Source organism: Nomascus leucogenys, chromosome 13, assembly GCF_006542625.1.
Source record: "Nomascus leucogenys isolate Asia chromosome 13, Asia_NLE_v1, whole genome shotgun sequence".
Lineage (NCBI taxonomy): Eukaryota > Metazoa > Chordata > Mammalia > Primates > Hylobatidae > Nomascus > Nomascus leucogenys.
This window is the reverse complement of record NC_044393.1, coordinates 27438536-27463341: the sequence shown is the minus strand read 5'-3', so window position 1 is coordinate 27463341 and position 24806 is coordinate 27438536. Positions and strand designations below refer to the sequence as shown.

The 24806-nt window shown below is 51.8% G+C and overlaps 1 protein-coding gene and 1 long non-coding RNA gene across 3 annotated transcripts in view; one reads left to right on the top strand and one right to left on the bottom strand.

Annotated features, from left to right (window-relative positions):
• The window catches only part of LOC115837960, a 71706-nt gene extending 68882 nt beyond the window's left edge, over positions 1 to 2824 (bottom strand). Inside the window, exons 1-2 of the long non-coding RNA XR_004033001.1 lie at positions 2461 to 2824; positions 1012 to 1114 (exon numbers count right to left, since the gene is read on the bottom strand). This is a non-coding gene — a long non-coding RNA (uncharacterized LOC115837960). The remainder of the gene's footprint in view (positions 1 to 1011; positions 1115 to 2460) is intronic.
• Positions 2825 to 3021: 197 nt separating this feature from the next.
• TGIF2 (TGFB induced factor homeobox 2) lies at positions 3022 to 24806 on the top strand. Of its 2 annotated transcripts, none has more exons than XM_030825912.1 (3): positions 3022 to 3073; positions 8327 to 8552; positions 21771 to 24806. In XM_030825912.1, the coding sequence occupies exons 2-3, from the start codon at positions 8361 to 8363 to the stop codon at positions 22290 to 22292; spliced, it is 714 nt and encodes a 237-aa protein (XP_030681772.1). In that variant the 5' UTR covers positions 3022 to 3073; positions 8327 to 8360; the 3' UTR covers positions 22293 to 24806. The 2 variants fall into 2 exon arrangements, with proteins under 2 accessions (XP_030681772.1, XP_030681773.1); XM_030825913.1 differs by lacking the exon at positions 3022 to 3073 and adding an exon at positions 3124 to 3201 and having other exon boundaries at positions 21771 to 24804.

Here is a 24806-nt window from a genome sequence, read left to right as displayed (position 1 = left end):
CTCTACTGAAAATACAAAATTAGCCGGGTGTGGTGGTACATGCCTGTAATCCCAGATACTCAGGAGGCTGAGGCAGGAGAATCGCTTGAACGTGGGAGGCGGAGGTTGTAGTGAGCCGAGATCTTGCCACTGCACTCTAGTCTGGACAACAAGAGCGAAACTCTGTCTCAAAAAAAAAAAAAAAAAAAAAAAAAGGGAAGCGGCTCGCTTTTTTTTTTAACAAAAGTGGATTTATTCATTTAAACCTATGTGATCACCAAGTTCACTAGAAACTGGCAGGATGAACCTGGAGCTTCATATCCAAGAGTCTCCGGTTTGGGTTTTTCTGGTACGGAGGCAGGGAACTGACTTAGATGATCTGGGCAGCCAGGTTGGTCTGGGCTGGGATGCCTTTCCACCTCTCCTAGTCTATCCCCAGCTCCCTTCCAGGGGTCAGGACCCCAAACTCCTATTAGGCAAGTCTTTTCTTCCCTTAGCAACCCAGTTTCTTCAAACATGGGGAAAAAAGGTGGAAGGAGCTTCTTATCACAATATTTCTTTTTAATTTAGAAAGGGGGAGAAGGCTAGGCTCACACCTGTAATCCTAACACTTTGGGAGGTTGAGGCGGTGGATCACTTGAGGTCAGGAGTTCAGGATCAGCCTGGCCAACATGGCAAAACTCAGTCTCTACTAAAAACTCAAAAATTAGCTGGGCATGGTGGTGGGTGCCTTTAGTCCCAGCTACTCAGGAGGCTGAGGCAGGAGAATCGCTTGAACCTGGGAGGCAGAGGTTGCAGTGAGCTGAGATCGCGTCACTGCACTCCAGCTTGGGCGACAGAACGAGACTCTGTCTCAAAAAAAAAAAAGTAAAAAGAAAATGGGAGAGAGAAAAATGACAATAACTTATCACTTAGAAAAAGTTTTCCCACTAAAGTTCTCACCAAGTATGTCCAAAGTCCCTCGTCGGGACACTGTAAGCTGTCAATAAATATACCTTGGCCATGCCCCTACATTAGCGCGCACCAACTTACCCCATTTTAAGAGCCTGCGGTAGAGAGGTCTCAGAGTTGCTATAATGGGCCAACTCCTGGTGAGGGGTATTTAGTTGTTTGCAATTTTCCCGAATGAACGGTTCTGCAAAGAACAATCTTCTATAAGCATTTATCTTTGTTGTACAGCTACTTCTAAAGACAGATTCCTAGAAGTGGAATTACTGGCTTAGAGAATCCACACATTTTAAGTTCTGATACTTACTAGTTCAGAAACTTGCCACGGTAATTCTCAAACTCTAATTGCACTTAGGCTTTATCTGTGAGGCTTGCTTACGTGCAAAATCTGACGGGCTATCAGCCTCCCTCCACCCCTACCCCGTCCTCCAGGAGGAAGGAGGGGCTCCAGGTCTTTGTTATGCAGCTCTCAGGTGGAGGAGGAGGCAGCACTCCCCCCCTTCCATTTCCCCAACCTCATCTAGCACCAGACTTGGGAAGCACTGGTCTAAGGGGCTGCTGCAGGCACAATTTACGGTGAGGTCTTTGCCTCTAGCCCAGGCCCCCAGTGGCTTCCCCAGAAAGGGCAGAGTGTGGCTCTTACGCATATAGGAGAAAAACGCCTAGTGCAGAGTTCAAGCTCAGCAGCCACTACCGGAGCCCCCTCTCCAGGCTCACCTGGTCGCACCCATTTCCCCCTGGGGCTCCCCTCTTCTGAAGGTCCCTGTCCCATACATTTCCTAGAGGCCAAGGCCCATTGGTTTTACATTTCTTACCTAAGCAACCCAGACGCGGCTTTTTCTTTCAGAGGGCCGTGGGGGGAGCACCACTTACTCGGCCAAAAAAATTGTTTCTGACCCACACTCTGGGCCTTAGTTTCCCTGTCTGAAATGGAGAGCAATAGGCAGTGCCACTGACATTTCACCCGCTGCCGTGAGGAGGTTTTTAACATTTGCAGGAAGTCTGGCTTCTACGAGGTGTTCAGGTGAAACCTTAACAATCTTTAATTAGCATTCTGATTGGCTTAGAGCTTGTTTGGAAAAAATTAAGAGTTTGTTCTAGAGTTCTCCATTGCTAAAGGGTAATTAAGTCCAAAAGCTGTTTTCAAAGCGATTTCCAAGCTCAAGGGCCCCAGATATCTGGGCCTAGCCGTGTCCGGGTACAGGGCTGGGGGGCGTGGGGGGATGCCCTAAGAGGTTGGTTAACAGAAATATCACAGTATGTGGTACCCACAGCAGGGAGCGGGGGGAGGGGGAGGCCAAGGAAAACCTTCTGGAGTAGGGTGTAACTGGCAGAAGAGGAAAAAGAAACCAGACAGGAACTCCGGGAGCTCCTGGACTGATCGTTTAAGGCCGGGCACAAGGGGTAAGGGATCAGGCTTCACTACCGACCGTCCTGGGCTGAATGACACCGGTTGACTGTGTGACAAAAGCAAATCAAGAACCTCTCTGCGGCTCATGAGTAAGCCAGAGACTTACAAAGCACAACACATACCCCATCACCCGAGGATGAGACGGGATGACACACACGAAGTGCCCCGCACAGCGTCGTTGTAAAGCGTTGGCTGTTTTCACCTCTGGCCGCCTCCTGTGAGCCCGACCATGTGCTTTTTGGGCTTAGGTCGGAGGCGGCCTCCAAGATTCTACAGGCCATTGAGGTCATAACAGGAGTCCCCATCAGAGTCTAGTCCTTAACTAGCTGCGGGTAAGTGCCCGGACTAACTGGCCTCAGTTTCCCCTCGAAGCAACGGGAGCAATCGCACCGCCGGCAGGACATCTTGTGCGGGGCGCGAACTGACAAAAGTCAGGATTTGCAGAAGTTCCCACTCGGTAACGACCCCCACCCCGGCAAGGAGCACAGTAGGCGCTCCGGAAACGCCCTCCACGAGGAGGGCCGGGCCACTTCCTGCCCCCGAGCGGGCTCTCCCCGGCCGAGGCTCCCACCGCCGCTATGGGGAGGCCATGCAACATTCCTGAGGGCGGGGTGGGCGCAGGAAGAAGGTGCCCGCGGCCCCGCCCCCTCCGGGAGCGCTGGGCGGGGCGAAGCCCCTCGGCGCCGATGACCCGCCCCGCGGGGGGTGGGCGCAGCTCGTCGCGCTCCGCACAAAGTTTGTTTTCTCCCTCCGGGCGGGTGGGGGAGGGCGCAGAGAGCGCGGGGGGAGGAGAGGGGATCTGACGTCAGGCCGCGAGGTGCTTTCCAGCCGCGAGCTGTCAGGCCGAGTGTCAGGCCGGGCAGGTACGCGGCGCGCGCCCCCGGCGCCCCCCGCTCCCCGCCGGGACGCCCCGCGCCGAGCCCGAGGCCGCGTGGACCCGCAAGCCGCTGGGAAAAGTCAGTGCAGGGAGCAGAAGAGGGCCAGATGGGGGTGGGGGCGCGCGGACAACTTGGAAAGTTTCTTTTTGTCGGCCGGACGGGGGAGGGGGCGTCGTCCTGGCGCGTGCGGTTGGGGGTGTGTGAGCTCGGGGGTGTTTGTGAGTCCCGACGGCCCCCGGGGGGCGTTTGTGAGTCCCGACGGCGCTGCGCTCCGGGGGCCGGTGGGGGGCTGTTCCAGCCCCCGGGAGGAAGCCCGCTTGGGGCCCTGGTGGGGGGCCCAGCTTCATAGGATCCCACCCCAGGAGAGGGCCGATCCTGCGCCGGACCTGAGTGAGCGCGCGGGGGGACGGATTTGTTTGGTTTCAAAAGTGCACGTTGCTAACCGCCAGCAGGGCCCCCCCGCCGCCGAGCCGGACAGGGGGCGGCCGAGAGTGACAGCTGGGGGTGGGGGCCGCGGGAAGGCCCGGAGCGGGGGGGCCCTGGGGAGCCCGCGCGAGTTCCCCTTTCCTTTGGAACAAAGGAAAGTCTGTCTCCGAGGCATCTGTCACTCCCATGCTGGCCAAGGAAGCGGGGCGCGTGGGGCCGGCGCCCCGGAGAAAGTTTGTTCGCGCCGGGACCCTCGGGCAGGCCGAGGGTGATCCGAGCCTCCCGCAGGAGAAGCGCGCAGTCTCCGGGGCAGGGGGCGGCCAACATGGAGTCTGGGCGCAGGGCTGGGGGGGGCGGTGCGGAGGTGGGAGCCTAGCCCCCTCCCCTCCCTTCCCCTCCCCTCCCCCTCCGGGCCCAGTTCGGAGCACAAAGCCGAGCGCGCACGCTCCGCCGTCCCCGCGCCCCGAAGAGTCGGCCAGCCCCGAACTGCCGGGGAAGGGGGTGGAAACCAAACTTTTTCCTGCCCCGGGACAGACACGTGAGTTTTCTTTCTTCCACAGCCCACCGGGATGGCGGGCCCGCGCGGGAGCTGGTGCGCGGAGTCGGCCCGGGGTGTGGGGACTGTGGGGTGCAAGCGCCCCAAGCGCCGGGCGATTCCTCGCCGACCCAGGAGCCATGTGCTCCGACTCGGTCTGGGCCGCGGGGGAGGTTGCGCGCTTTGTCTGAACTGCTGGGAATGCGGGCGTGAGTGCGCGGCCCGGGGGAGTGTCGGGACCGAGCTAGGGGAGTTGTCAGAAAGTTGGTGCGGGAGTGGCTGCAGGTGGCGTCGTGGGAGTCTGTAGGAGGGTGCACGGAATGTTGTGTCGAGGGGGTGCTGCCACAGGTCACTGAGGGTAGAACTGATTGTTAGTGTGATGACGCCTGGAGTTTTCCCTGTCGGAGAGATCGGGGGTAGCTGGGTCGGTTGGAGTTCGTGGGTGGGCGGGTACAGAAGTTGGACTAGTTGTGTGGGTCACAGTTGTTCGTGCTAGGCCTGGGGTCTGTAAGCTGTGCGTGTGAGTGCTGTATGTGTCGGTGAAAACCCTAGGGTTTGTAGGGCTTGAGCGATGAGTTCGGGCCAGTTATCCTAGCGCTGTTGGTTAATTGCCTGGCGTGAGTGTGTCTGGGTGCGGTGTGGGGTCCATATGTGGGAAGCCTCCCAGACTATAGATGGCCCTGGGTTTCGGAACACCGAGGTGGAGAAGTTTGTGTAGACTGAGGGGTCATTCCCCAGGGCCCACCCGGGGAACCCTGCAGACAGACTTGGCTGGCAGCCAGGGTGGAATTTGTACAGATAACCTTGAGTAAACTTCTCACAGCCGGCCAGGGCTGCATCACTGAGCCCAGATCCCAGCTGCCCTGGTCACCTAGAAATGGCTGGCTGACCTCAGAAAGCAGCCTGCAGTGGTGCTCTCTGAGGAGTGGCACGTCTAACCAGTGCCTGTCTCACCTCCAGGTGGCCTGACTGAAAGGGTAGACCCTTCCCTCGAAAGCCTGGCCTAGCCAGCCCAGAGATCTGGGCTCAGGTCCAAGAAGAGGAAACAAAACCTGGGAGATGCCAGAGTCTGTTGGCCGGCCTGCTGGGGAGCTGTTAAAAGGCTGAGAAGGGAGGAGCCTTGAGATCCTGGCATCAGCCTGGCCTAGAACTTTTGCTTTTAAAATGAAAATCTGACTGGGCGCGGTGGCTCACCCCTGTAATGCCAGCACTTTGGGAGGCCGAGGCGGGCGGATCACCTGAGGTCAGGAGTTGGAGACTAGCCTGGCCGACATGGCAAAACTCTGTCTCTACCAAAAATACAAAAAAAAAAAAAAAAATTAGCTAGATGTGGTGGCACACACCTGTAATCCCAGCTGTTCGGGAGGCTGAGGCAGGATAATTGCTTGAACCCGGGAGACGGAGGTTGTGGTGAGCCAAGATTGCGCCACTGCACTCTAGCCTGGGCTACAGAGCGAGACTCCATCTCAAAAAAAAAAAAAGAAAGAAAGAAAGAAAATCTTTGTTGCATGTGTGAAACAGAACTTTGTCCAGGGGCTGAGCAGCTGAGTTGGGTTATCTAGGGAAAATCCTTCCTTCATTTGACAGGTGAAGAGGGGACTCAAGCCCAGAGAGGGGAGGATCCTTGCCCAAGGTTACAGTGCCAAGTGAAGGGTGGGCCTTGCTCATTCATCTAGATTTTGAGTGGTTGAGTCTAGGACCAGGCCAAAGGGGCCTGACAAAGGAGAATGTCCAAGAAGCAACCAGTAGAGAGATGACTCACCTCTCTCACTGCAAGGTACACAGTAGGTGCTCCTTAAATATTACTTGGACTGCTGCAGGATCATGGTGACCTGTAGTTTCCAGATTTCTCACTGGGCCTTGGGAGACCTAGGAGGCAAGACGATATACAGCTCACAAGAGGGGGTAGGGAGAGGCCTGGTCCAAATCCAACTTCACTATCCTAACCTGGGGGTAGGATTTTTTTCCTTTACAGCTTTATTGAGATGTAACTCACATACCATGCAATTCACCTATTAAAGTATACTCATCAGCAGGTTTGGTATGTTTGCAACCATCACTATAATCAATTTTAGGACTTTTTTGGGGGGATAGGGAGACAGGGTCTTGCTCTGCCTCTCAGACGGGAGTGCAGTGGTGTGATCTCATCTCATTGCAACCTCTGCCTCCGGGCTCAAGCGATTCTCCCACCTCAGCCCCCAGAGTAGCTGGGACCACAGACATGTGTTACTGTGCTCAACTAATTTTTGTATTTTTTGTAGAGATGGGGTTTCACCGTGTTGCCCAGGCTAGTCTTGAACTACTGAGCTCAAGCGATCCACCTGCCTTGGCCTCCCAAAGTGCCACGACTATAGGTGTGAGCCACAGCACATGGCATTTTTTTTTTTATTATTTTATTTTTGAAAACGGGGTCTTAACTGTGTTGTCCAGGTTGACATACACTGGTGTGATCATAGCTCACTACAGCCTTGAACTCCTGGGTTCAAAGGATCCTCTCACCTCAGCCTCTCAGAGTAGCTGGGACTACTGGCACAGCACCACACTGGGCTAATTTTTATTTTATTTTATTTTATTTTATTTATTTTTTTCTTTTGTTGAGACAGAGAATCGCTCTGTCACCCAGGCTGGAGTGCAATGGCGTGATCTCGGCTCACTGCAACCTCCGCCTCCTAGGTTCATGCAGTTCTCCTGCCTCAGCCTCTCGAGTAGCTGGGATTACAGGTGTGTGCCACCACACCTAGCTAATTTTGTGTGTGTGTGTGTGGGTGTGTGTGTGTGTGTTTTTAGTAGAGACGGGGTTTTGCCATGTTGGCCAGGGTGGTCTCGAACTCCTGACCTCAGGTGAGCCACCCGCCTCGGCCTCCCAAAGTGCTGGGATTACAGGCGTGAGCCACCGTGCCCGGCCTTTGTTTTTTTTGTTTGTTTGTTTGTTTGTTTTGAGATGGAGTCTCGCTCTGTCACCAGGCTGGAGTGCGGTGGCACGATCTCAGCTCACTGCAACCTCCCCTTCCCAGGTTCAAGCAATTCTCCTGCCTCAGCCTCCCAAGTAGCTGGGACTACAGGCATGCGCCACCATGCCCAGCTAATTTTTGTATTTTTAGTAGAAACGGGGTTTCACTATGTTGGCCAGGATGGTCTCAATGTCTTGACCTTGTGATCTGCCTGCCTCGGCCTCCCAAAGTGCTAGGATTACAGGCATAAGCCACTGTGCCCGGCCTTTGTTTTTTGAGACCTTTTTTATTTTGTTGTCACCCAGGCTGAAGTGCAGTGGCACAAACATAGTTCACTACAGCCTTGACCTCGTGGGCTCAAGCAATTCTGCCTCAGTCCCACAAGTAGGTGGGCCTACAGGTGCGCAACATGATGCCTGGCTTATTTGTGTGTGTGTGTGTGTGTGTGTGTGGGTGTCTGTGAGCCACTGCGCAGGCCTTGGGCAGCTTTCTGAGTCTCTGTTACCTCATCTATAAAATGATGATAATAATAGCTTCTCCTTTATTGGGGAATTGTAATGATTAAATGAGATAACATGTAAAGTGCTCAGTACAGGCCAGGCATGGTGGCTCACACTTGTAATCCTAGCACTTTGGGAGGCTGAAGCTGCTAGATCTCTTGAGGCCAGGAGTTAAGACCAGCCTGGCCAATATGATGAAACCCTGTGTCTACCAAAAAATACAGAAAGTCAGCCAGGCGTGGTGGTGCATGCCTGTAATCCCAGCTACTTAGAGGCTGGGGTGGGAGAATCACTTGAACCTAGGAGACAGAGGTTGAAGTGAGCCGAGATGGCGCCACTGCACTCCAGCCTGGGCTACAGAGTGAGAGCCTGTCTCAAAAAAAAAAAAAAAGAAAAAACCAAATGCTTAGTACCGAACATGGAGAACAGTAGACCTCAGTAGAAGCTGTAATTGTTTCCAGTCTGAGTCCTGCTTGTGAATGAGCTGCCATTCGGTAGTCACCTACCTGTTCCATGAAGTGGAGGAACTTTGGACTCATCCCTTCTAGCTTGCTCGGGCTGTGTTATGGCCTGAGATTCTGAATTGCAACTACCCCATTTCTGGTGTCGCAGGCTCAAGTAATGCTGAGCGTGTTTGGAGACTAGGAAAAGGCGGTGCATGCTAATGATGTTCCCATCCCTTGTGTCCCTTGTCCCAGGTTTACCCAAGGTCCAGCCTAGCCCCTAGGCACCATGTCGGACAGTGATCTAGGTGAGGACGAAGGCCTCCTCTCCCTGGCGGGCAAAAGGAAGCGCAGGGGGAACCTGCCCAAGGAGTCGGTGAAGATCCTCCGGGACTGGCTGTACTTGCACCGCTACAACGCCTACCCCTCAGAGCAGGAGAAGCTGAGCCTTTCTGGACAGACCAACCTGTCAGTGCTGCAAGTAAGGAGGGGATCTGGATAAGGGGGTGGCAGGAGGATCTGGGTTCTAGTCCTATTCCAGCCGTGTCACTGACTCACTGTGGTCTTGGGCCACTCACTTTCGCTGTCTGGGCTTCGGTTTCTTCTTGGGTTAGGGGAGAACACCCACTCTCCCTGTCTCAAGGGAAGACAATGAAATAGGGTCGCTGCGGTCAATTTCAGACTTTAGATAGTCCTTTTTTTTTGAGACGGAGTCTTGCACTGTCACCCGGGCTGGAGTGCAGTGATGTGATCTCGGCTCACTGCAACCTCCACCTCCCGTGTTCAAGCGATTCTCCTCCCAAACTAGCTGGGATTACAGGTGCCTGCCACCATGCCCAGCTGATTTTTTGTATTTTTAGTAGAGACAGGGTTTCACCATGTTGGCCAGGCTGGTCTCGAACTCCTGACCTTGTGATTCGCCCGCCTAAGCCTCCCAAAGTGCTGGGATTACAGGCATAAACTACCACGCCCGGCCCAGACTTTGGATAGTTCTGAAGAGGCAAGGAATTTAATGTTGTCAAAGTTTAGGTGTCATCATTAACTTTGGAGGCCAAGGGAAGATGAGAAGGCATCGAGCATCTAGGATTCGGCCGCCAGCCCCAGCGCAGCATTGGACGGCGACTTGGTTGAAAGGGGCAGCTGTGATTTGCAGTGTAGTTAAGAGATGGGGCAGGATCACAGTCCAAGAAAGGGCAGAAGTCAGAGGTTCTGTGTTCATAATCCAGTTCTGCCTCACGTCTTGATTTCCTCATCTGTAAAGGGGCAGGGGGTGCACAGAGTCCTCCCCTGCCTGGTGGATCTGTTGTGACAAATAGATTCAGAACTGGATGTGAAAGTGCTTTGCAAACCATGCACATGAACACGCTCAAAAGATAGCCTTATCCCCTTTTTGTCAGAGTGCAAAGTACTGTCCCCTTTGAATCGCGCCTATTGCTGACCCGCAGGTGTCTTTGTTCTGCTTTCCTGGAGCAGAGGCGGGGGACCCTGGACCACCATTGCTTTGGCTCCAGTTTGCCTCTCCCCTTCCTGGAGACACACAGTAGGCCCTTAGCCTAATACCAGAGGCCCAGCCCTGCCCTGCTGGCCCCCACTGCTCCTTTCCTGAGCCAGTCAAACCTCTCCCACAAGCTCCCCTGTTTCTCTTTCCCCCTCTGTCCTTTCATAGCTTGTTACTCCAACCTTTGGTGCTGTCTCTCCCTCCTTCCCTTATCCCACTCTGAACCTCCCACGTCTTCCCAGCTCCTATCTTTCTTCCATGTAGAGACATGGTAAGTATTTCAGCCCTCAGAACTCCTGTCACCTGACTTTATACTCTGGGCAATGGTTAATCCAAGTATCTGTATGAGAAAGGCTCTAAAGTTACAGATCCTGACTCAGATTCCATCTTCTCCACAAGAGGAAGCCTGGACCTTGGCCAAGTCACTGCCTTCTCTCTGAGCCTCATTATTCCCTCATCTGAAAAAAGGGAGGTGATTGTAGCACTTTCATGAGTGTAGGGAGGAAGGGACGAGAAGAAGAATTCAAGGCTCACTGGGGCCCTGCACAGTGGCTCACGCCTGTAATCCCAGCACTTTGGGAGACCAAGGTAGGAGGATCGCATGCGCCCAGGAGTTTGAGACCAGCCTGGGCAACATAGGGAGACCCCATCTGTACAAAACAAAAAAATTAGCTGGGCATGGTGGTACATACCTGTAGTCTCAGCTACTTAGGGGGCTGAAGTGGGAGGAAGGATTACTTGAGCCCTGGAAGTGGAGGCTGCAGTGAGCTATGATCGCACCGCCGCACTCCAGACTAGGCGATGGAGTGAGATGTTGTCTCAAAAAAAAAAAAAAACAAGGCCAGGCACGGTGCCTCACGCCTGTAATCCCAGCACTTTGGGAGGCCAAGGCGGGTGGATCACCTGAGGTCGGGAGTTCAAGACCAGCCTAGCCAACATGGAGAAACCCCATCTCTACTAAAAATATAAAAAAAAATAGCCAGGTGTGGTGGTGCATGCCTGTAATCCAAGCTACTCGGGAGGCTGAGGCAGGAGAATATCTTGAACCCGAGAGGCGGAGGTTGCGATGAGCCGAGATGGTGGCATTGCACTCCAGCCTGGGCAACAACAACAAGACTCCGTCTCAAAAACAAAACAAAACAAAAAAACACCTACTGGTCAGTGTTTGGCATACAGTGGGTGTTTCTACTGTTTTCAGCTTCATCTCTCTGCCTAAGGCACAAAGTCTTGGGCTGATCCTGGGTGCCCAGCAGTGCATGGCATCTCACAGTGTACCTCCTCAGCATGGAGTTGTGCGGAGTTGGGATCCCAGAGAGGATCCAGACACATTCTTACCCTCGAGGAGTGTCTAGACAGCCTCTTTGTGGGTCTCCCTGCCTTCAGCCTTCAGCCTTGTTCATTTAATCCATTATTTTGAACACAAAAGCCCAAATCTGATAGGGCCAGGCACTCCTGGACTCTACTGCCCTCAGGATAGAGTCCAAACTGATCTACAGCCTAGGTTTGGGGCTGCTGCTTATATTCCCAGTGCACCTCACCCTGTCCTGTCAAACCACTTGTTACACTCTATTGGAATTACTTTTTGTCAGGGACACTTTTCTCAAACCTGAGAAATATACTAACTCCTTTTATTTATTTGTGTGTGTGTGTGTGTGATGGAGTCTTGCTCTGTCACCCAGGCTGGAGTGCAGTGGTGCAATGTCAGCTCACTGCAACCTCTGCCTCCCGGGTTCAAGTGATTCTCCTGCCTCAGCCTCCTGAGTAGCTGGGATTACAGGCGCATGCCACTACGCCCAGCTAATTTTTGCTGGCCAGGCTGGTCTTGTACTCCTGGCCTCAAGTAATCCGTCCACCTCAGCCTCCCAAAGTGCTGGGATTACAGGCGTAAGCCACCGTGCCTGGCCCATCTTTTTAAAGAAAACATTTTTCGGCCGGGAATGGTGGCTCATGCCTGTAATCCCAATACTTTGGGAGGCCGAGGCAGGCGGATCACCTAAGGTCAGGAGTTTGAGACCAGCCTGACCAACATGGTGAAACCCCATCTCTCCTAAAGATACAAAGTTAGCCAGGTGTGGTGGCACATGCCTGTACTCCCAGCTACTCAGGAGGCTGAGGCAGGAGAATCACTTTTGAACCCAGGAGGCGGAGGTTGCGGTGAGCCGAGATCGCGCCATTACACTCCAGCCTGGGCAACAAGAGTAAAACTCCGTCTCAAAAAATAAAAAAATAAAGAAAACATTTTTCATGGACCCATCTCCCCGCAAGATGTTAACTTGAATCATTTTTATCACATCACTTAGGTAAAACATAAAACTGGGTATTAAAAAAAAAAACACTTCTTTTTGCTTTTGTTCTTATACCTAACCTTAAAATCAAACTGTTTCCAAAGTAGATAAATGTAAAAACCGTGACATTCCACCTGACTGTGTTAACTGAAAATGGTGGGTGGTGCTTTGCTGACTGCACTGCAGGATGTGGTGTGACAAAGGCACAGACTCAGCAGAGTAGATCTGGATGGTCTTAGGCCCCAATGCTCCCACTGGTAATGAAAATGGAAACCCAAAGCCAAACATCCTTCTAGAGAACTGGCGAACCCCTCAAGGTGACACATCCACAGGTCCCACCTGGAGGAATGTGAGTGTAAGGAAAGGAGACTGGGCATCCCCTGGAGGGAGGGGACCCGTGGTGGCCACCTGCTCTAGAGTCATGCCGAGAGTTAAGAGCAGTGGGGACCACCCAGCCCTCCTTGATGGAAACTGATCATGAATCCCATGTCAGCCCCAGCTGCACACCTCTCTGGTAACTCCTCCCAGTTAGCTCATTGCCCCTCAGCTCATTTGGTCAATTACCAACTCCTGTACATATACCCCTTAAATATTTCAGGGTTTTGGCTTCTTTCCTACCCTCATCTAAACCATCATTATCTGATCACAATCATTTATCACTCCCCAATTTAAAACCCTTCAGGCCAGGCATAGTGGTTCATGCCCGTAATTCCAGCACTTTGGGAGGCTGAGGCAGGCAGTTTGCTTGAGGCCAGGCCAGGTGTTTTGAGACCAGCCTGGTTAACATGGTGAACCTCTTCAATACTAAAAATACAAAAATAGCCGGGCATGGTGGCACATGCCTGTAACCCCTGCTACTCAGGAGGCTGAGGTACAAGAGTCACTTGAACCAGGAGGAGGAGACTGCAGTGAGATCGCACCACTGCACTCCAGCCTGGGCAACAGCAAAACTCTGTCTCAAAAAAAAAAAAAAAAACCTTCAATGGGCTGGCAGGGTAACTCATACCTGTAATCCCAGCACTTTGGGAGGCTAGGATGGGAGACTCTCTTGAGTCCAGGAGTTCAAGGCTGCAGTGAGCTATGATCAATCATGCCACTGCCCTCCAGCCTAGGTGAGAGAGCGAGACCCTATCTCTAAAAAGAAAGAAAAAAAAAAAAAGTCTGGGTGCGGCGGCTTACGCCTGTAATCCCAGCACTTTGGGAGGCCAAGGCGGCTGGATCACCTGAGGTAAGAAGTTGGAGACCTACCTGGCCAACTTGGTGAAACCTTGTCCTACTACAAATAAAAAAATTAGGCCGGGCACAGTGGCTTACGCCTGTAATCCCAGCGCTTTGGGAGGCTGAGGTGGGTGGATCACCTGAGGTCAGGAGTTTGAGACCAGCCTGGCCAACATGGCAAAACCCCATCTCTACTAAAAATACAAAAATTAACCAGGTATGGTGCTGTGTGCTTGTAATCCCAGCTACTTGGGAGGCTGAGGCAGGATAATCGCTTGAACCTGGGAGACGGAAGTTGGAATGAGCTGAGACTGCACCACCGCACTCCAGCCGGGGCAACAGACTAAGATTCTGTCTCCAAAAAAAAATTAGCTGGACGTGGTTGCGGGTACCTGTAATCCCAGCTACTTGGGAGGCTGAGGCAAGAGAATTGCTTCATCTCGGGAGGCGGAGGCTGTAGTGAGCTGTGATTGTACCATTGCACTCCAGCCCGGGCAACAGAGCGAGAGTCCATCTCAAAAAAAAAGAAAAAAAACCTTCAATGGCTTTTGCCAGCCTAATGACATCACCTGCCCGTGTCTACATCTTGAACCTCAACCCTGGTCCCCCACATTCCCACTACATTGATCCACCTCCCCAGATCATTTTCCTCCCACCCCTGACCAGGAGGCTCCCAGTCCCTAAAGGAGCCGTATGCTCTCACAGCAGATAGATGAGGTCAGAACACTGGGACACTAAACTAATTGCTTTTAGACTGCACCAAATTCTAGAGGTGTGGAGAGCACTGACCTAGTGTTGTTCATAGTTACAGCCCTAGTGTAGCATAGTGCTTGGTATCTGGTAGGTAGGTGCTCAGTAAATAATGTTGAAGTGGCAGAAAAGGACTATAAAGTGTTAGAAGGGTCAACAGGCAGGACCGCAGAAGTAAGGAAATGTAATGGCTCCTAATCATGAAAAATAGCCTAAAGCCTGGGAGCATCATTTTTTCCTGTATTTATTAATTTTTTTTTTTTTTTTTTTGAGACGGAGTCACTCTGTTGCCCAGGAGTGCAGTGGCGCAATCTCAGTTCACTGCAACTTCTGCCGCCCAGGTTCAAGCAATTCTCCTGCCCCAGCCTCCCGAGTAGCTAGGATTACAGGCGCCTGCCACCAGGCCAAGCTAATTTTTGTAGTTTTAGTAAAGACAGAGTTTCACCATCTTGGCCAGGCTGGTCTCGAACTTCCGACCTCAGGTGATCTGCTCGCTTCAGCCTCCCAAAGTGCTGGGATTACAGGCATGAGCCACTGCTCCCGGCCTCCTGTGTTTAATTTTTTTAATTTCATTTTCCATTAAGGACATTTAAGAATATCTATAAAAGCTGAACGCAGGCTGGGCACAGTGGCTCACACCTATAATTCCAGCACTTTGGGAGGCCGAGGCGAACGGATCACCTGAGGTTGAAAGTTCAGGACCAGCCTGACCAACACGGAGAAACCCCATCTCTACTAAAAAACAGAAAATTAGCTGGGCGTGGTGGCGCATGCTTGTACTCCCAGCTACTCAGGAGGCTAAGGCAGGAGAATCACTTTTGAACCCAGGAGGCGGAGGTTGTGGTGAGCGAGATCGTGCCATTGCACTCCAGCCTGGGCAACAAGAGTGAAACTCCGTCTCAAAAAGAAGAAAAAAAAAGCCAGGCACAGTGTCTCACGCCTGTAATCCCAACACTTTGGGAGGCTGAAGCAGGAGAATCACTTGAACCTGAGGGTGGTGGAGGTTGCAGGGAGCCAAGATCATGCCACACTCCAGCCTGGTCTCCAGAGCGGGACTCTGTCTTTAAAAAAAAAAAAAACAAAAAAAACTCCACAAAAGTAAGAGAATATAATAAACCACCAGCACCAGTCACTCGGCTTGAACAAGTATCAACATTTTGCCAAGCTTATTTTATCTCTCCCTGGGGGCATCTCTTTTGATTGTCTCCTTTAACCCTCCCAGGAGCAATTCATTAGCAAGTCAATGACTCAACTAACTGGTTTGCTGGTACTTCCCTGGGGCTAAGCAGTTGGGAGGGTTAGGGAAAAAGAAGTTGTTTGTAAAGGATTTTCACAGGTCCCTTCGACATCCTCTAAGCCCAATTTATTGGTTGGACTAGATCTATGGCTACCTGGCAGGGTTCTGGTTCTTCCTTTACTGTAACAATGGTTGGGCATATACCACGTGCCAGGCCCGGGACTCTGTGTTGGGTACACAGTGGTAGAATGGGCACCTTCCCATTGCTTCCTGGCTGTCAGGACTCCTTTCATATGCAGCTTCCTGAGGGAAGCCTTCCCAAAGCCCATACCAGGGCAGGGGCAGCAGTCCCCCTGGCAAGGGCTGTTGGGTGAGAAAGGAACCTGGTGCAGAGGCTGTAGTGGTCAGCTGTGGGGGAGGAGTGTCCTGGCCTAGCCCCCAGGGCAGCCAGGGATGTAGGAGCTGCTCTCCTCCGGCTCCAAAGCTAGCTGCCCTCTGATTCTTCCCACAAGCAACTTCTATTTTTCCCCATCTCAAGGCCTTTCATCTGTGTGTATGTTTTTTGAACTTCTGTGTAAGATTTTTGGCTTAAATAAAGGGCTTGGCCTGCAAGGACAAGTAACCAGTAGGCTAAACCATTGGTTCCTAAGTCTGGGTGGCCAGACTTTCTGGGTAGCTGGTCTGAAAACACACTGCCAACTCCACCCCTCACCCCCACTAGATCAATAAAGCAGAGGGGGAAATCACTATTTAACAGTCTTTAAAAATCTCCCCCAGGCTGGGTGTGGTTGCTCTGCCTGTAATCCCAGCACTTTGGGAGGCCAAAGCGGGCGGATCACTTGAGGTCAGGAGTTTGAGACCAGCCTGGCCAACATGGTGAAACCCTGTCCCTATTAAAAATACAAAAATTAGTTGGGCATGTTGTCGTGTGCCTGTAATCCCAGCTACTTGGGAGGCTGAGGCAGGAGAATTGCTTGAACCCGGGAGGCGGAGGTTGCAGTGAACCGAGATCGCACCATTGCACTCCAGCCTGGGGCAAAGAAGTGAGACTCTATCTCCCCCCCAAAAAAAAAAATCTCCCCTAAGGTGATTCTAACAGAGAGCTGCCTTCAAGAGCACCTGGACATGGCAGTCCCAGCGTGAATGGTTGTACCATGATGTTTGGGAAGGGCGCCTCAGTGCCTTCGCTTCCTTGACACGAAAATGAGAGGGTTTCTGCCTGCATTCATTAGCTGCTGCTCCCAGCATCACAGCCTTTGTCAGCCTCCTGGTGTTCCTCCCACCCCCATTTGCCGCAGTGATTCCTCCCTTGTCCCTCAGTAGCCTTTCAGATAGAGCCCTGTTTAATGGTACAGACCGGCTTTCAGGTCCCCAGCCTATGTTCTGCCATATATATCACAGAGTTCACTTTGACCTTCTTCCTACCATCTCCCCAAGGACCTTGAGTGGGGACAAGTCACAGGTTCTTTTCCTGACTTAGGCACAGGTTAGGCAGCTGGAAGGGGCTGCAGAAGGGGCACTGGCAGCCACTCAGTCCCCCCACCTTGCCTTGTCCAGCTGTGCATTTTTCTGGGCTAAGAAGAAAAAACAGACAGATGCTAGGCTGCCAAGTGCTCTGGACAGGACAGTCTTGTGGGGGAGCGTGTGGAGGGGTGTTTTTCTGTTCTCTGAACCCTCAGCCAAAGTGGGACATGCCTTTAGGGGCTAGGTGCCCAAACAGATGCTGAGGAATGCCCAGGCTGCCCTCCCTGAGACCGCCTGCTCAACAACACTCCTTTGCTTGACCCAGGTCACTGTGACCTGACCATTTTTCCCCTGCATCCAGGGCTGAGGTGGAGAGGGGCAGTGTACTCCTGCAGCACAGGTATGGGAGAAGGCAGCTGTGGGAGGGAGGGAGAGAAGGACACAGGCACTGCTCCTGTGCAAGGAAGTCTCCCTCTCACTCTTCAGCTGGTAGTGGGGTGGCTGCCCAGAACCAGGCTGTCTGGATCAAACCCAGCTTTTGCACTTGTGACCTTGAACAAGTTTCTGAACCTCTCCGATCTGTTTCTTCAGGGGAGATCATCATATAACCTGTCTGATAGGCTGAGATTGAATGAATAATTAGATAAGAAATGTGAATAGCGCCTGAGGCCAGGCGTGGTGGCTCACACCTATAATCCCAACACTTTGGGAGGTTGAGGTGAGCAGATCACCTGAGTTCAGGAGTTCGACACCAGCCTGGCCAACATGGGGAAACCCCATCTCTACTTAAAAAAAAAAAGCCTGGTGCAGTGGCTCACAGCTGTAATCCCAGCACTTCGGGAGGCCAAGGCAGGTGGATCACGAGGTCAGGAGATTGAGACCGTCCTGGCTGACACAGTGAAACCCCGTCTCTACTAAAAATCCAAAAAAAATTAGCCAGACATGGTGGCGGGCACCTGTAATCCCAGCTACTCAGGAGGCTGCGGCAGGAGAATCTCTTGAACCCAGGAGGCTGAGGTTTCAGTGAGCCAAGATCGCGCCACTGCACTCAGCCTGGGCAGCAGAGTGAGACTGTCTCAAAAAAAAAAAATAGCACCTGATGTGTTTTGTGTTCAAATGTTTGCTATCAGGATCATGATGTTTATTACTCAGCTATCCCCTTTGTTCCTCTGGAAAGGTAACAGCAAAGCTGGCTGGGCGCGGTGGTTCATACCTTTGTGATGCTGAGGCAGGCAGATTGCTTGAGTCCAGGAGTTCAAGACCAGCTGGCCAATATGGTGAAACCCCATCTCTACAAAAAAATACCAAAAAAAAGAATCTGAGCGTGGTGGCACATGTCTGTGGTCCCAGCTACTTGGGAGGCTGAGGTGGGAGAATTACCTAAACCCAGGAGGTCAAGGCTGCAGTGAACTGTGATTGCACCACTGCACTCCAGCCTGGGTGACAGAGTGAGACCCTGTCTGTAAAAAAAAAAAAAAAAAAAAAAAAAAAAAAGCACAGCAAAGCAGTGGAGGCCCTAAAGCCAGGAGGCCTGGTTTTAAATCCCAGCTCTGCAGTGGGAGGATGTGTGACTGGACAAGAGCTTTCTTCTCTTTGAGCTCAGTTCTCTCTAGTACTTTGGGGAGACTGCCCTCTACCCTCCAGGCTTGTATGCAGATTAAACATAATGCAAGTGAGGTGGCTGGCATGATACTGCTATCAAAGGTGTTTGAATAAGTTTGTTCCCTTCCTTCATCCCACCCAGCTGTTGAGCCCTTCCTTTTTTTGTTTTTTTTTTTGAGATGGAGTCTTGCTTTGTCACGCAGGCTGGAGTGCAATGGTGCAATTTCGACTCACCGCAACCTCTGCCTCGTGGGTTCAAGCAGTTCTCTCAGCCTCCTGAGTAGCTGGGACTACAGGCACACACCACCACACCCTGCTAAGCCCTTCCTCTCTTTAGGGTTTTCCCACAGCCCTAGTCAGGATTCAGCTCAGCCAGCGTCCACTGAAGCCTGTTGGTATGTGTGTGCATTGGAGCACCATAATGGTGAAGAGGGGCAAATAAGAACCCCAGAGCCAGGGCCCCTCCTGGCTGGAATGGAATGGGAGAGAAGGGCCACAGAAGCCTCTGGCTCTACCCTGCCTATGAGCCTTCCAGCCTGACAGCCTGGTGCTGTCTTTGAGTCACCTGTGGAATAGATGCAGCTGCAGTTAGCTAGGTTAGGAGAAAAGACAGGAACAGAAGAAGGACCTAGAGTGTGAAATTTCAGTCAAGCCACTGTTTAGACCACTTAATGGTTTTCCATGGTGCTCTGGCCTGGTTGTCAGCCCTGTCCGCCTCTGAGCTCATCAGCTACCATTCACCGGTTCCTTAAGCCAACCCTTTCCTGCCTCAGTTCAGTTGCATTGGAGGACCATAGAGGTGAAGGAGGGCAGATGAGAACCCCACAGCCAAGGCCTTTCCTTGGAATTGTCTAGAACATTCTTAGCTTTCTGTATGGCTGGTTCTTCCTTATCCTTACGTCTCAGCCTTCCGGAACCCTTAGCTATGGGAGTTTCTCGTATCTTTATAATCCCCCCTTTATTCTTGTTTCTTTTTGGCGCTTATTGGTGGTTATTCACCTAATGGTTGATCGTCAGGCTCCATGACTAGGTGCACTGTAAGCTCCACAGGGTGGAGTGCATGTCTGTTTAATTCACAAAGGCATCCCAGCACTGAGAACTGGGCCCAATATGCCAGGCACTCAAATAATATTTGAATGAGCAAGAAGCCTTGAAGAGAAGCAGGAAGGTGAGAAGCTCTAACTTGACTTTTTTTTTTTTTTTTTTTAAGATAGAGTCTCACTCTGTTACCCAGGCTGGAGTGCAATGGCGTGGTCATGGCTCATTGCAACCTCCACCTCCCGGGTTCAAGCAATTCTCCTGCCTCAGCCCCCCAAGTAGCTGGGACTACAGGCGCGTGCCACCACACGCGGCTAATTTTTGTATTTTTGGTAGAGACGGGGTTTCACTATGTTGGCCAGGCTGGTCTCAAACTCCTGACCTCATGGTCTGCCCACTTCGGCCTCCCAAAATGCTGGGATTACAGGCGTGAGCCACCACGCTCGACCGACTTTTTTTTTCTTTGAGACAAGGTCTCACGCTGTCACTCAGGCTGGAGTACAGTGGCACAATCACAGCTCACTGCAGCCTCAAACTCCTGGGCTCAATTGATCCTGTCACCTCAGCCTCACAAGTAGCTGAGACTACAGACACACACCACCATACCCAGCTAATTTTTGTACTTCTTGTAGACACAGGGTTTGGCCATGTTGACCAGGCTGGTCTGGAACTCCTGAGTGAAAGCTATCCGCCCACCTTGGACTCCTAAAGTACTGGGACTGCAGGCATGAGCTGCAGCACGCAGCCTGATTCTCCAGGCTGGAGTGCACTGGCATTATCACGGCTCACTGCAGTCTCGGCCTCCCTGGCCTCAGGTGATCCTCCTACCTCAGCCTCCTGGGTAGCTGGGGCTATATGGCACGTGCTGTCACACCAGCTAATTTTTTTGTATTTTTGTAGAGATGTGGTTTCACCATGTTGCCCAGGCTGGTCTCGAATCCCTGGGCTCAAGTGATCTGCCCACCTCGGCCTCCTAAAGTGCTGGAATTACAGGTTTGAGCCACCGTGCCCAGCCAGGGGAGGGTCTTCATGTCCAGGCTCTGGAGTCTGGACTTGATCCTGTAGGCAGTAGGAGACAAATGGCAGTTTTCTAGAACAGGAATGATAGCCATGGCATTTTAGAAAGAGAACACAAAACCAGTAAAGAGGCTAGACTGGAAAGCTGTAAAGTTGGGGGCTATTCAAGAGAGTCCAGAGATAGGGGGCAGGGTGCTAGAGGTGTCCCCCAAACCACATGCATATCACTTAATGGTGAGAAATTTTATGCTTCTAAACAATTGACTAGATGGGAATGGGGTCAGAGTTAGTGGTAGCTTTCTCAGCAGCATGTGGAAAAAAGTCAAGGATGTTTGTTGAGCGCATGTTCTGCTGAGGCTACTACTCCTGGTATTGCTGAGAAATAAGAATGACTTTCTTCCAGGCCAGGCGCAGTGGCTCATGCCTGTAATCCCAGCACTTTGGGAGGCCGAGGCAGGCAGAGCACTTGAGGTCAGGAGTTCTAGACCAGCCTGGCCAACATGCTAAAAACCCATCTCTACCAAAAAAAAAATAGTAATAAGGAAAAAATAAAGAATAACTTTCTTCCTGACAGCTCCCTTGTGCCTTTGTGGCTTTCTCCAGCCTGCAGCGAAACTCTGCACTACAAACTTGGGAATGAGTCGCCCTTAGCATCAATCCCTCTCTTCTTCATCCACCCATATCCACCCAGGCAGCAGGTCCTACCATTCCAATATCTTAAACGCAGCAAACATTTGTTCTCTCGCCATCTCCCTTAACGTAACCTGAACTACTAGCAGTACCCTGTCTCCCTGCTTCCAGTCTGTTCTCCACATCATAGGTTGCTCCTTGCGTCAAACCCTTATATAACTCGTCAGTACCCTTAACAATAAAGAAGCAAATCCTCCCCCTAAGAGCTAACCTTCAGTTACCATTCTAAGCCCCAGCCACATGGGGTTTTTGTTTGTTTGTTTGCTTTTTTGAGACTTGCTCTGTCACTCAGGCTAGAGGGCAGTGGTGCAATCTCGGCTCACTGCAACCACCTTCTCCCGGGTTCAAGCAAGTCTCCTGCCTCAGCCTCCTAAGTAGCTGGGATTGTAGGCGCCTGCCACCATGCCCAGCTAATTTTTGTATTTTTAGTAGAGAGAGGGTTTCACCATGCTGGCCAGGTTGGTGCGTGTCCTTATTTAACTGTCTTCCCACTACGAACCTCCGTGTTTTCTGCCGTGTTCTGGGGTCCTGGGACATAGTAAGTGCTTCATAGCTGTTTGTTTTGGTTTGTTTTGAAACAGGGTCTTGTTCTATTGCCTAGGCTGGAATCCAGTGGTGCGATCATAGCTCACTGCAGCCTCCACTTCTTGGGCTCCAGCGATCTTCCGACCTCAGCCTCCCAAGTAGTTGGGACCACAGGGGCGCACCACTACACCTGGCTAACTTCTTTTGTAGAAACAGGGTCTCCCTGTGTTGCCCAGGCTGGTCTCAAACTCCTGAGCTTAAGCAATCCTCCCGCCTTGGCCACCCAAAGTGTTGGGATTACAGGTGTGAGCCACTGTGCCCAGCCCATAGCTGTTTTAGATTGAGCAAACTGATCGGTCTTGTATATCATTCCAGATATGTAACTGGTTCATCAATGCCCGGCGGCGGCTTCTCCCAGACATGCTTCGGAAGGATGGCAAAGACCCTAATCAGTTTACCATTTCCCGCCGCGGGGGTAAGGCCTCAGATGTGGCCCTCCCCCGTGGCAACAGCCCCTCAGTGCTGGCTGTGTCTGTCCCAGCCCCCACCAATGTGCTCTCCCTGTCTGTGTGCTCCATGCCGCTTCACTCAGGCCAGGGGGAAAAGCCAGGAGCCCCTTTCCCGCGTGGGGAGCTGGAGTCTCCCAAGCCCCTGGTGACCCCTGGTAGCACACTTACTCTGCTGACCAGGGCTGAGGCTGGAAGCCCCACAGGTGGACTCTTCAACACGCCACCACCCACACCCCCAGAGCAGGACAAAGAGGACTTCAGCAGCTTCCAGCTGCTGGTGGAGGTGGCGCTACAGAGGGCTGCTGAGATGGAGCTTCAGAAGCAGCAGGACCCATCACTCCCATTACTGCACACTCCCATCCCTTTAGTCTCTGAAAATCCCCAGTAGGCATCTGCCAAGAAGGGTGCTCAAGGCTCAAGCCAGCTGTCCTGGGTTTCCGTTTTGGTTCCCTTTCATACAGAGGGTTTTCTATGGATCACTGCTAAACATTGGGATCATCTCCTCTGTCCAGAGGTCTTCAGCAGGAAGACGCCAGCTGGCATCACTGCACTGTGTTGGGGGCCCTCTCCCCTGCTGACTCTGCCGTTTCTCCAGGCCTCCCCTCAGTGATGAGACCAAGAGATCGGAGACAAGCATGGTGCTGCTGCTGCTGCTGCTTCTCCAGAAAATCCCTGGGACACCTTTGTTCCAGCCTGGTTTCCTGGGCTGGGCTCAGGAAAGCTGCCAAATTCAGTCCTATGTTGGGTCCAAGCTGCCCCTGTGCTGTTTCTGTCAAGCCAGGTGTGGACATTCCAAGTTCATATGCATGAACAAAAGAAAAGAGGAACCCAGTGGATGTAACAGAACCGACTCCAGTTGAATGTTTAGATTTTTGCTAAACTGTTTTCTTTTGCCCTTTTTTGCTGTGGTTTGCATTCACGGCAGTAGTTAGCCCAGGTGTGGGGAACGAGAGTGCACTGCATGATAGCGTTCTGGTGAGCTGGGAAGGACCCACCACTGCCACTGGGGATTGTTTTGCAAGAAAGGAATATTTTTATTTGGGGGACCAGCTAAGACTCTGCAGTAGTGTGAAATTCCAAATGGTTGTTTTATCGTTGGTTTGGTTTACCAAAAAAAAAGGCAGGAAAAAAAAACCACCTTATGAGCGCATTGGCTTTTCTGCCGCAGGCACAGAAGGGTAGGAAGCCACAGCAGGGGGCAGTCCAGCAGACTCTGACTCAACTTTCTAGGCACCTAGCAAGAGAAAGATGGTAAGATCAAAAGGTGTTTGGTTTTTCTTTTAATTTTTATTGTAGTTTTTTTTGGGGGGTGGGGGAACTAGACTGAAGCGATGGATTTTTTTTTTTCTTTAATGTTTTTCCCTTTGTTCTTGAACACTTTTGCCCTGCAGCCTGAGTTTTGAATTCTTTTAGGAACTTGGATTAGAGGGGCCCATATGTCAGAAGCTCCCAGCACCTCCTACTTGGGAGAAAAGTGAGCCATCTGCTGGTCAGGAAGTCCTCCAGAGAGGCAGCTTTTCCCACAATGGTGGCAGGAAACTTTGGGGAAAGCAGGAATGGTGTCCACTGCTGCCGAGGAACTGTCTTCAGAGAAGGCAGGGCTGGAAAAGGGTTAGAAGCCTCCTAGCTGGGATTGTCTTTGTTTCACCTTTCTTTAAATTAGAGTTACAGAGGCCCCTGCCCAGTGAACAGATCACAATTGGTCTTATGCTCCTCCCTCTCCCCCATTTTTTCTTTTGCTGTTTTGTTTTTTGTTTTTTGTTTGTTTTTTTCAGACAGAGTCGCACTCTGTCACCCAGGATGGAGTGCAGTGGTGCGATCTCAGCTCACTGCAACCTCCGCCTCCCGGGTTCAAGCAATTATTTGCCTCAGCCTCCCGAGTAGCTGGGATTATAGGCACCTGCCACCATGCCTGGCTAGTTCTTGTATTTTTAGTAGAGACGGGGTTTCACCATCTTGGCCAGGCTGGTCTTGAACTCCTGACCTCGTGAGCCACCACGCCCAGCCTCTTTTGCTGTTTCATTGCTGACAGTGTTCAACAACAATATGCCCCATCTTTATATATCCTAAGAAACACTAATCCTAGGTTATTGCTAGCCAAAATATTTTTGTCCTGAGTAGCGTCACTGGGCCAAAAGATAGATCAGGACCACAGCCTTTAGTTTCCTGAAATCACCAGGTCAGGCACAAGGAGAAGTTCCTGGATACTGACTAACTTGGGTGGGTCTAGCCAGGAGAAAGACAGTAACATGTGTTCTGTACTTTCTGGGAAGATCCCTGAAGCCATCACAGAGGCTCCCCAACTTCTGAGTCGCCCATCTGTTGCTGTGGGAGTGTGAACTGACTGCTGAAGGAGAGGAAGCTTTGCTCTCTCTAGGTGGGCAAGTTTCCTGGGGTCTCTGTGTTGCCTCCCTCTGGCTTCTTCCTCCCGTGCCCTCTCCCCGTGTGCCCTAGGGGGATCAGGGATCCTCACCCTCCTGAGGCCCAGTGGGGAAGAACGAACATGGCTTCGTCCAGGTTAACTGAAGTTGCCATTTGCCCAGCCTCTTCCATCCCAGCCCTGTCAGTGAGCCCAGGTCTGGTGCAACTGCTGCAGGATGCCTGTAGTAGGGAACTCTGGAAGTGTATTGGGCTGAGGTGGGATTTTCCCTCCCCACAGTGCACTGAGCAGTGGAGGGTGGTGAGGGGTGAGGGAGCCATGCTGCTGAATTCTGGTTGGCATTTCCCCATTATGTAAAATGGGGTGTTGGGGTGGGGCAGACTCTGCTTGGGTTTGTTTGTAAGATAAACCTGGAGGAGAAGCACAGTTGTCCCATTGAATTATTTGAGCAAAAACTACTGTAAATAACTTTTTTGTCTTTTGTCAAATAAAATTGTTTTTTTGTTTTTTTAAGCAGAAACA